Genomic DNA, 12,206 nt, shown 5'->3' on the forward strand with positions numbered 1-12,206 from the left:
TCTACAAAAGTAATCCTCTTAAACGTTTAGTTATTTGACAAAACTAGCAAGTTATATATAGGCAGACATTTCACTAGATTCTCAGACACTCACTTAAGTTAGAATATTGGAGTGAAGAGGTAAGAAGACTATATAGTGAGCTGATGGAAAAGGGCCACAGTACCTTGATGCTATTTATAAAATAAACCATTTGAAAGGTCAGCAGGAAAGCAGAGAACAAGAACTACAATAGCAGTATAAGTGGCAGCATGGCTAAGTGAAGGGAACATACACCTCCTAGTTCTTTGATGTTGGGACATACTAAACTACACTGCCCCTAGTACCAGGTACAGAAGAGCATTAAAATGAAATCTCTGAAAAGTAGATAGAAATACAGAATGTCAAAATAATGAATATTTTGGGAAAGAAACCATTGGAAAATTAAAACACAATTTGAGATTAAGGTAGTGAACTCAAAAATCATATTCAGGAAAGGTATCCAACTACCCTCCAGCTACTATGTTCTCTCCTTTTCTGTTGCCTCCTCCCTAAATTCAATTGAGTCAATAGAGGTTAAAAAATATTCAGACCTTGAGCAAAAATTCAAGTCTCACCTGAAAGTTAGGACAGTTAGCGGTCGATATGACTTATGACTGGTATTGCTGCTGAGTTTGCTACCCCAAAAGTCATGATACCACAGGTCCCCAAGTGGGGTTTCTGCCCTGAGGTCCTAAAAGAAAACAATAAATTACCAGATTCTTAACATTTCTCCTTGGTTCAAAGCAGCTAAAACACAAGTGAGTTCTAACTAATACAAGCTCACACTAACATGGACATAGCAGGAGTTTTGTTGCCTCACTACTGACATTTGACCCACGGTACCTGAGTTTGCAATAAAGGTCACATCTTGAATGCCTGTCATTGTAAAAGCCATGATTGTGGATTCTGTAAGTAGGCATAACTACATGCAATTTAGAGCTATATTTGCATCAGATTATAAGATGGTCAATAGCTGAGATATGAAACACATAAACCTCCTTACCTTATAATTTTGTAAAAAGTCTTTGATTTGAGGTGTAGGCTATCTTGCGAAGAAGGCCAACTACAAACTGCTGCAAAATATCAATTTTTTACCAGTGCAGTAGCATAACTACTAATGAAAGCATGAAATCAAGTAGACTAAAGGTAGGAAACAACAATTAGCTCTTTTTGAAGCCTTGGTTTGCACAGAGCTATTCAAACAGCTGAGGTCTTTTTAGTTCTTAATACATGAAATCAAGAATCAACATCTCTATATACTTCTCTAAAAGATTAAAAGACAGAAAGGTAATGAATTATTTTAATTTAGGGTGCAATAGGGGCCTATAAAAAAAAACCACTGCAAAGAAAAGGTTTTGCTTGCTTGCTCTTCTCTTTTATCTCAAAGCCATGCTGATAATGAAAAAATCCAAATAATGTAGGCTATTAAATGGAAAGCATAGCCTTTGGAGAATAAAAATCAGGATCTTGCCAGCATCTGCCTCAGTTTTCTATGAAGACAAACTTGGAAGTTCAAACTAACATATACTTACCCCTCTTCTGCTTCCCTAGTGCAATTAAATACCAATTTATGCTACAGCAAGGTACATGCAGGTTAAAGACACTTGAGACAGAACCTAAGAACAAAATTGTACTAGTTAGTACTACACCTGCAATCGACAAGTTACTGTGCCCCCACCTTCTGTCCTGAAATTGTTTAACAGACCAACAAAGCAAAGGAGGTGAACAAGGCAATTGCAAACACAAGTAAGTAGACAAATAGGCTTGCTAACCACATGAAAGGTTTTACAAAGCCTGGTGCCCCTGTCTTATTATTCCTACAACTCCAGCTACTTCTAAGATTCCCACATTGCAGTTCCCTTGGTTTACTAATTCCAGCTCCTCTCCAATGCTGTTACCACCTCACTTGCTTCTACAGTATCTTGAGCACTTCCTGTGGTCTCCAGTACCTTCCATCTCACCCTTAGCTAGAATTTTTGGCCTGCCCATACTTGCAAACTACTGCCAAATTGCTGATGACTGGCTGCTGCTAAACTGAACTTAACTCATTTTTATTTGCTTCTCTCTTAACATATTCTGACTTTCATCCATCCAAAAAACACAAATTAAACAAAAAAAAAATCCAGGAAGAGATTCATTTCTATCACTTGATCAAATTTGGCCAGTAGTAGACAACAGATTAAAAAAAAAATTAGGAAGGGGAAATAGGCTTAAGTTCCTAGCATACAGTCAAATGAACTGAAGCATTCTCTAATAGGTTACTAATCAATACACAGAAAAGAAAGCAGGGCTAAAACTGCAGTCTGAAAAACCAAGACTGCAGCTGTCAATTAAGGCACTCTCAGGGAAATTCTTAAGAAATCAAGAGCCACAGGGGATCCTACTTGGGCTTAAGAATTACCAAGGTGAAAAATCTCTTCATGCTCTCACAGATGTTTCTACTGCCAAGTAATACCTAGAAATTTCTTTCGTCTCCCAGGACTGCAATTTCAGCCTTAGGCACCTAAATTCCTGTTCCATTCCTCACTGGTATGCACAAACCCTAAAGGTCATAATTTGACTCTCTGAGCAGGAACACACTCAACTAGCAGCTCACTAAATCAATACAGCCAGCTTTTCCAGGGGCAAGTTGGGACAGTGATGTACACCAAAATCTACTGAAGTCTTTGTACTCTGCAGGGTACAGTTGTCAGAGGGTGGTGTGGCCCTCAGACTGTTTTTCCAACCAGCAGCACAGCTCTTTATGTACATAAAGTCTGAGAAGGACATACTTCTATAAATTTTAGTACTGAAAAAGAAAAGTATGTCTTTCATGTCACAGATGGTCTTCAATAACTTGAGATGGGAAATGTATTTGAGATGTTCAAGGCTTGATTTCACGTTCCGCTATAATCAGCCTTCTTTTGTCTTCCATCGGAAGAATGCAGGGAAAGCTGAATGCATGGAATTACTTAGTGATTAGATTATGCTTCCATATGACCTAAAAATCTTCAATCATGTATCTTGCTCTTGTATCCACGTTCTGTGAGAAAGTTTCTTTCATTAATTTTCCTACTTAGTGAACTTACCCTAAAATAGGAATGGTTTTCTCCAGGAGACACAGCTGTTTAAAAGCTACAAATGATTTTCTCTTTAAAAACCAAAAGTAGCTATCAAATAATCTCTGAATATTTTATTAGCAGCAGCTTACACACAGCAGAGTTCAAGATTTGAAGAAAGGTCAGTTTTTCTATATAAAGGCTTTTGGAAGCTCTGAAGTCTGAAGCTCTGCTTAATCCAACTGTTTGTCTTGCCAAGCTAGTAAATAAATAAAGACAAAAGTCACTGTTGTGTACCAGTTAAAATGCTGCTTAAAATTATAAGAAAGCATCTGGAAAACAGCCTTTAACTCCAATAAATTCTATTAATGGAATGTTCCATGATACAATAGGCATGGGGTCAACTAAATGTGTATCTTTTGCTAAAAAAACAGCAAAAGAAATGAAAGATTGGGATGATGGCAGCTAGTAAATTAACAAAAGGGGCACTGTGTGGTACCCAAGAAAATACTACAGTAGCAAGGCTCAGTAAATCTACAAAATTATTTCAACTGCTGTCTCCTATTAAATAGGAATAAAATATGCTATGCTTTGTTTAATAAACTGTGCCATTGCCAGATAATCTCCCTCCCCATTAAACTGGTAAACTCATTGTCTCTGTATTTTTCTTGTGGATTTTGAATTTCCATATATCCATACGACCCCTGTGTTAAAATGATATTGTCATAAAATCCTCATTTAATTTCTAGGGAATAATAGAGGATTTTGATGTGAAAAATAGAACCAGCCTCCCAGTTTTTCAAACATACAGATTACATATGAATTAACTTATTTAAGCAGTTGGTTGAATTCCTCAGCATTGCCAACAACTAGAATCCCACTTCGAATTGTTGGGTTGCATAGATAAATTGAAACATTTTTAGAGTAAAGACTGAAAGAAGTGGGGAGAGATTACAAGTGCGGAAATTTCACATTAACAAAACAACCTGCCTTGTTTCAACATCAGTCTTTTGTTCATTCTTTCAGGAAATTAAAATATTATAAACAGGTCCCAAATAAAATTTTGCAGAATGAAACACTGCCAGGAGCTGTGCAATCTAAAATACAATACTACTTTAAAAAAAACCCAAACCAACAATGCTATAGGTTCTTAATTTGTCTACAGCATTCTCTTGAAAGCTTTGAGATTTATTTTCACGTTGACAGATGTATTTTCCCCCCATACATTTATAACTGAGGGTATGATGACTTACACATGCATAATAGAAATTTGTCTAAGGAAACAGTAATTCTGCATGATTCTAAAAGGCACATTGTGATAAGTTGCCTCTATATCTTGTGCAAGGAAAAAAAAAAAAGTGAATTGTGTTTTTCTAGCAGTATGAGTCTCCAGATTATCCTCTTTGTAACCCCATGGTTTCAGGAAAACAGAACCAAGAGATGAATGTGATTATTTTTACCCTGTGCTTGTCTTTCTAAATGTTTAACAAGTACCTTCCAGAACAGCATAAAAGCTGTAACACCAATACCCATCCATGGGCACAGGCTCGCTCACTGTGATCCTGTGATGTGTCTCAGCAATTGAAGACACTACACTGCTCAAAGTCAAAAGAATCTCAGCTAGAGGTTTGTTTGAGTCACATGTCAGTTTCTAAGCATTTAAAGGTCTGTTCATTGCACGTATGATCAGCTTTAAAATTGAACACAAGAACACTCTGCCTCTATTTAAAAAAAAATACTGTTGTCACAGGAACTTTAATGGGGGAAGGAGCATAGGAAAAGGGAGCTTTGCTTGCTCCTGTAACATTTTTATGGTATAAACTACACCTGGAGATCCCCTGCACCCTACAATAGCTTAACGATGCCTTATATACCTGTAACCAGACTAAGTTCTTTCACTGGTCTTATTCTGTGACCCTCAGAAGATAGTGAACAAAATCTCCTATTAACATCCATGGGTATCAGGAAAGTTTACTGTACACTCTCACTGACTTAGAAATCAGCATAAAATTAGACCTACTGGCAGTCTTGATGTACAGGTACCTTTATATCAGGCTTACTTTAAAAAACACCCAATAAGACAAAAAGGGAAAATGAATTTAAAAAAAAAAAGTAATACCCAAAGAAAGCTCTTTACTAGGCTGAAACTTTTGGGCCTGTTTAGATCAACTGTTGCATTATTTCTTTTCCTATGGCCATTTATGCCAAACAGCATGAGGAAAAGAAGAGAGACAAACCTTATTATTGATGATGGCTTCAGAATCATCAAAGACAAAATCTCCATCATAGCTGTTAGCAAAACAGAGGAAGGAAATTAACGCCACAACCATTTTAGCCCAGTATGATGGAAGGAGGAACCATGATACATCATGGTCCAGATTAGGTTCCATTTGTGCCATTCTGTGAAATGCTTGTTCCAAGTTGGGAGCTTCAGCATTATGTTAGTTGAAAATCTGGAAGAAACACATACAAATGCACAGTTACAGCTCTAATTCACTAAAAAAGAATTTTAAAAGGAAAGCTGGGTTGGGAGAGGAGATGAAGTTTCATACAACCTTACATTTTTTCTCTCAGTGCCTTTCATAGTTACTGAAACATACCTAAACATAATTTTGTACTTCAAATGGGGAGATAAAGGCAGAATTTTTCATGGTTGGAGCACAGAGATAAATACAAGAAATTCTTAGATGTTAAGGTAAAACTTTAGCACAGTCGAATTCTAAAACCTAGAGCAAATCACTGTTTTTCTGTTTCTTACTGTTCTTTTCAAGTAATACAGAGGCATCAGGGGGACTGTGGAGCATTTACAAAATTCTGTAGAAAATTATAAACACTATAATTTCCCTCCACATTTGAAAAGCAAACATCGCCAGAAGAGCTCAACTCTCTTCAGTTAATCAAATTAAAGGACCTAGTCTTATACATTCCCCATAAAAGGACTTCATACAAACATCACAGAAAGACATATGGAGATAGCAGTTAATCGACTAGGCCCTGAATCTCAACAATTCAAGCAATGAGACAACAAAAGCCATAGAATTAAGGTGGGGCCTATAGTGTTCACTAGATCACTCTGCACTCCTCAAGTAGAGTTGAAATTCCACTGTTGTATTCATGGGCTCATGAGGTTGTTGAGGCAGATGAAAGAGACCCTGCAATCCAAGCACACTGAGTGATACATCAATGTGGAGGTAGTAAGGCTAGAGGTTTACACCCATAAGCCACTTTCACTTGGATGGGTCTCTTTGAATGCTCCAGAGCCAGCCTTCTGTCTGAACTATTATTCTGCTTCCGCTTCTCGGGTGCTCAGACACTACTGTGAGTGGTCCTATTATCAAGTGCTGGTATAAACGGCAAGGGAAGGAGGTTATGAATGGAAAATTGCAGTAAAAGCCAGGCAGATTATGAATTTTTTATTTTGGAAGCCTAAAGAATGATAGGCACATATAATAGCCTATCTTCAGTTTCTTTTATTTATTTGCTTATTAAATCAACTGTTGCACTCCTGAAAATATTGCATTTAATATCTTCATACAGGAAAACAGAAAATCTAGAAAAACAGCTCCAGTGCACCCCTGAAAGCATTGCATTTAATGTCTTTGTACGGTCTAGGAAAACAGCTCCAATGACTTGGCTTCTGGAACAGAGCTGACCATTAGAACTGCTACAGTAACTGCTCTGTATCTTTCTCTTTTTGCAATATTACATTCCAGTGTCCGCATATTCCCAATTCCTGCACACACACGTGCACAGGGACAGGCAGTACACCCTGCCACACCAGTGCCCCTCCTCGCTTTGGGGACCATATGGCGCTGCTCCTAAATCCAGATAAAGTCAGTAACCTGGAACTGTGCAACCTGAGAGGCTAGAGCTCCCCGGCTGAGCAAAGCAGCTGCTTTATGAGCAAAACCTTTTCTCAGAGTAGTTCACCCTTGTGCTCGTAGTTTGACGGAGACAAAGAAAAAGCGTGGCTGTTAACTGAGGGAAGCGCACGGCGTTGCTCCCAACAGCACGGATACAGCATCAATACGCACCACGGAATTAAAATATTTAATCTAGTCAAAATTCATTCCGCCGTGAAAGTTTCTCCCATTACGCTTGCTCTATTTATCCGGCGCACAGCTGCTGCCAGCCCTCTTCCCCGCGGTCCAGGAGGCCGGGCCGTCGGGGGCTCCCTTCGCCGGGCAGCGCGGTGACCGCCCGGGCGGTGCGAGCACCCACGAGGGACCGCCACCTCCCCCGGAGCGGCGCACAGCCGCTGCCCGGCGGCACGGGGACAGGGAGGGCGCCTCCCCGCCGCCCTCTCCGGGGAGAGACGAGCCCGAACCGACCCGAAGAACGCCCGCCCCACACCGCAGGCACCTCCGCGGCCGGGCGGGCACGGTGCGTCCCGCCGGAGAGCGCCGGCGCCGCGGGGATGCCTCGCACCCAGACGGGCACTGGCCGTGAGCGGAGCCCCGCAAACTTGGGGGCGTCCCGGGCACTCGGCGGGCGGTCGCAGGGAAGGCGCCGGCCCGGCAAGGCAGCGGCGGCTGCGGAGTAAGGGGCAAGGCTGGCGGGCAAGCGAGCCCCGCCGGGAGTTTGGCGGTGGCCCTGCCCCGCTCGGCGCTCCCCTTTTGTCCTGGCGGCGACGGCTCCGCCGTAGGGGGTGGCCCGTCCCATCAGGCCCTCAGCCCCCCCAGGCCGGTCCCGCCAGCGGACGGGGCACTGACAAGACCCCCCCCCCCCCTTCCCCCACGCAGCATTACCTGCGAGGACACGGAGCCCGCGCGGCATCTCCCACCCGGGAGAGAAACTCTCCCGCCCGGCGAGCCCCGAACCGGAGCGGCCGGCGGGGGAGGGGCCGCGGCGGCTTCGCCTCCGGGATCATCCCCGCAGCCCATTGGCCACCGCCCCGCCCCGCCCCCCTCTGGCCCCGCCCCCAGGGGCTGCCCTGCACGCCCATTGGCTGCGGCTGCGGTGACGCGCGGTGGGCGGGGCCGGGCGAGCGGAGCCGGCACCTCACTCGCGGTGGCAGCGGGGTCGGTGCGGGTCGCTCCCCTTGGATCCCAAACTCTGCACCCCGCGCACAGGCGGGGTCGGGTGGGCTCCTGGTAGTGCCCGCTGCCGCCTGCTCCGCGTTCCCGGAGCGCGCCCGCCCTCTCTGCCCCGGCGGTGGTCATTGTCCCGTGTATCTGGCTGGCTGCGGGGTGGGGGCTGAGCCGGGGAGAGTGGGGGCTGCCCGGCACCGGGGCGGGAGAACCGCCAGCCCCGAGCCCCCCACTCCTCTCGCAAAGGCGAGGCTCCTGCGGCGGCGGGCGTGCGCGGAGCGATAATCCCCCCGGAAAGCTGATACAGAGCCAGTGGGGCGGCGGCGGGGATGGGTGTCGGGGTCTCGCCGCCTGGGGTGGGTAGCGGGACGAGATGGGGACTTCAGCAGAGCGTTCCAGCCTTTCTGTAAGAGGCTCTGGTCCTACCGGGGTTGTTGCAGGTGCTCTCCGCAGGACAGGTCCTGTAAGGAGACAACAAAAAGGCTGTATCAGGTGTAGTTAATTCGTACGTTTAAACATCACCGCGATTTCCTCGTAAGAAAGTGTGATTAAACATTGACCTGGTAGCACCAAATGTTCGGCAGAAGCTTCCCTAAAAAAGCCCATTAAAATCTTAATATGCTGAAATTGGATGAGAACTCCTGGCTGTGTGCCAGGGAGTGACATACACTTTGGAGTGGAATTTTTTAAGATGTTTGCATTATCAAGCGTCAAATTAACAAGGTTATTTCATGGCTCCTTTGAGGCTTTAACTCTCGAGTGGAAACACTGCTTTGGGAGGGCTTTGGTGGCTGCTACCCATAACTGTCTACTGACACCTGCTTTGGAACATCTGCTCTGCAGCACGGGCAGCTTAGCTGCGTGTGAGGCAGCAGCTGAGCCAGCACAATTGCCAAGCTCGTATATTATTCAGCTGTATATGCAAAGCTCCTGCTTTTAAGATGGAGGTCTGTAACTTGTGCCTGTTTAACAGCTACCACAAAGCGTCTGAGATGCTTCTTGGTCGTGAAGTGGTGGAAAAGTGGCGACCTGCCGTCATCGAGGACCCAAAGCTCTGAGAACTGATTGCAGACTTCTGGTCCCTGTAGTACAAGAGCTGAAATAGATACACAAAGACCTGCAAACCAATAAATTGAGCCTTGTACTTTAAAATGATCTTGTCTGTTCTGGCTTTGTCCCTGACTTAGTGATCTAAGTGAGCCCAATGAGGAAGATTTCTGTTTCATAAATTGCCATCATGAAATGGTGAAAGATGTCTTTATGACTTTTGGGTCATTTTGCCTTATAAATACAAGGTAAAGCATGAGATAATCAACAAAAGCATGTTTTCTAGGTTTCTGCTTCTACAATCCAGAGCATTGAGGTTTATATCACTTCCTAAAATTAGCTGATTGGCCATATTAGTTCATGATAAGGAAGTGCTGGTTGATGTTTCCTGACATTTCCTTACTGTTTCAACTTCCACCTCCCAAACTACCACAAATACGTATTATCAAGTCAAATTCTTGTCAACAAGAGTTCTCAAATTCAACAATCTTCCTGAGATTAAAATATTTATAGAATTTTTAGTTAGCGTTTGCTAGTGGAAGGGCCCTGACTCAGAAGAGAGGGGCCCAATTTAGAAAGAAATTCCGTAGTTAGAAAAGACAGTATATCATGTATTCAATCTTATCTTCTATAACTTCTAATTAGGTAAATGAAATTTCAGTTCATGCTTAAGTTTGCCCATATGTAAGAATTTATTTTAATTTAAGCATATGTAAATATATGTAAGGTTCTGTGAATCAAGGCTGAGATTTGCTTCACCAGACTCACTGTGACAATTGCCAGACTTGTACTATTTGACTCACTTTCACGTTTCTGGGTTTTGTTCCGTAGCTAGTTTGATGTTATCCCATTTGTTATTTATTTATTTCTACTGATGGCCCGTTCAAATCACATACTCTTCTTAGTAGCTCCTTTGCTCACATTTCTTGGACATCTGCACATCCTTGAACTGTGCTTTACAACTGGAATTTCATTTGTTCAGTGTGTCTGCTGGTATCATCAGTTCTGGTCAAATATATATATTTCCACACAGCCAGATGCACAGATGGTATAAATCACCTCATCACCACTTATGTCAATACAACAGTAGTGATTAACATTTCCTTATTAACTAGTTAACACATGCAGAAGGCTCTGCTTCCCATTATTTTTCATTTTGAAATAACCCTTTTTCTTAGGGCTTTATTATTTTTCTTTTTATAATATAGTGCTTTTATGATGACCTTCTGTTCTGTTTTAATTAACATGAAGAACTGCAGAGCAAATACCTGTTTTGGAGAGTTCCCCAGTTCCCTCAAAATCTGATTCAAATCAGCTACAGTTGCATAATTTATCTCCAGTCTGCTTCTTCGGAAGGTTATTACAGCACTTCAATTTGAAGCAGTTCCTAAATACAACACTTCTTTTTTTTTTTTTTAATCTGCAGTTTCTGGGAGGGTTGTATGTATGAAGTGAGTATCTCCTTGCTCTGTAGTTTTCTCAGCATGCTAAATTGATCTGCCTAAGTGGCTATTGCATCCTTATTTTTAGCAGCCTGCCATTGCAGATCTGCACAAAGGCCAGCCTTTCTCTTGTAAGAAAGGAGTGTGCAAAACCCGTCATATTTCAAGGGATCAGCACTTGACAGTATCACAGTGACTTTGCAGACAAGAGAATAAAATGTCAGGGGCTGTGGTAATGCGGAATTCAACCAAAACGTTTCAGAAGCTTAAAAAGGCTGTCAATTGCTACCGCAGTTGTTTTTCGAACAGCTGTGTCTACTCCATCACCTGGATTTTGTCATCATAAATGTGGCTGTTGCCACTGACAGCCACTGCTTGTGGCTGTAGATAACCAGCTGGTCCCTACTTGTTCCATGGTTGGGGCATGCACAGGCATTATATATGCAAATATTTTCATAAATAATAGGCATATTGTTAATAGTATTTCGATATTCTCTTTCTTTAGACAACTGGTGTCCCAATTAATTACTCTGTATGAGGGGTTTTAAGTAGCAGAAGGTCTGAGGCAGCTTGTTTTGTATGTCATGTATTGTATGTGTGTGTTTGTGTCTATAAGTACACATGCAGATATAGAGATAGGCAAACTCATGTGCCTGGTGCAGTTGCAGTGTTGATCAACTGTAAGTCCTAAAAACAAAGTAGAAATGAAACAGAAGTTAAACAAAATTGTTTCAAGAGGAGTAGAATTAATGGAGTCATGTTTCCTGTTTTTTCTGTGTCTCATCTTCCTACACCTCCTTGCTTTACTAACTGCGGTTCCCCTTGTGACCCATGTAAGTCATCTGCATTAAGATCCCTCGATATTCCTCACTTTGCTTTTTGGCTTGCCACCTGTTCCAGGTTCACCTTATTCTATGACTGACCAGAGCTATGAGTGTGTTCCCCAGTGAAGAGCCTGCCCAGGCTTCCTGGCCAGGCAGTCACCATGAAGAATTGATGACAGCTGGGTCTCTCTGTAAAGTGTCTGTCGGGTTGCTACCATTTACACAGCCATTATGGGCTTTTTTATGAAACACGCGGAACTGAACGTGTTTGAGGCTCCTGGGCTTTGATAACTCTGGATTAAATGGAACAGAAGTTATTCGAAAAGGATTGACAGACAGACCCTACAACTTTAATTTTCTTTAGAATTGAGGCTTCCAGTGAAGTACTGAATCCTTTAGCCCTGCTACTGTAGACATATCCTTGCACACTGGTTGAGAATGAACAGGTCCCTTGAAGACTTGTTGCTACTATGTTTTGTTGCTACTAAAATATTTAGCATAGATTTGAAGGATTATGGCTCACAGTCTTAAATTAGGTTAGAAGTATATATTTAATCACACATTCTCCTTCCCCTAAATAGGTAGATAAGAAATATATTTTTAAAACAGTTTATTCTGAATGCGAGAACCATGCTCTGTGGAATGTGTTCTTTTCAATATAAAATGAAAATGTAGCAGGTCAAAGACTTGTGAATAACAAAGATTCTGCTATTCTGTTGCTCTCTGAACCATAAGAATACTCATCACTACTTCTTACTATAGAACTTTAGACATAGTACAAGCTATACTTCAGCTTTTATGGGAAAA

General features: G+C 42.5%; 1 protein-coding gene and 1 long non-coding RNA gene across 5 annotated transcripts in view; one reads left to right on the forward strand and one right to left on the reverse strand.

The window, feature by feature from the left end:
• TMTC4 (transmembrane O-mannosyltransferase targeting cadherins 4) overlaps window positions 1-7,901 on the reverse strand; it is a 56,621-nt gene extending 48,720 nt beyond the window's left edge. For 2 of the 4 annotated variants that reach the window (XM_048295889.1, XM_048295890.1), the window contains exons 1-3: window positions 7,805-7,901; window positions 5,294-5,509; window positions 594-709 (exon numbers count right to left, since the gene is read on the reverse strand). In XM_048295889.1, the coding sequence (XP_048151846.1) occupies window positions 594-709; window positions 5,294-5,455 (278 nt within the window). In that variant the 5' untranslated portion in view covers window positions 5,456-5,509; window positions 7,805-7,901. Of the gene's footprint in view, window positions 1-593; window positions 710-5,293; window positions 5,511-7,804 lie in introns of those variants that run through there. The other 2 variants (XM_048295888.1, XM_048295891.1) reach the window with 2 other exon arrangements.
• Window positions 7,902-8,013: 112 nt separating this feature from the next.
• Window positions 8,014-9,241, forward strand: LOC125322097. The gene is made up of 2 exons (XR_007201837.1): window positions 8,014-8,077; window positions 9,060-9,241. It is a non-coding gene; the product is annotated as an uncharacterized LOC125322097 (long non-coding RNA).
• The last annotated feature ends 2,965 nt before the right edge of the window (window positions 9,242-12,206 follow it).

This window comes from Corvus hawaiiensis, chromosome 2 (assembly GCF_020740725.1).
Source record: "Corvus hawaiiensis isolate bCorHaw1 chromosome 2, bCorHaw1.pri.cur, whole genome shotgun sequence".
NCBI lineage: Eukaryota > Metazoa > Chordata > Aves > Passeriformes > Corvidae > Corvus > Corvus hawaiiensis.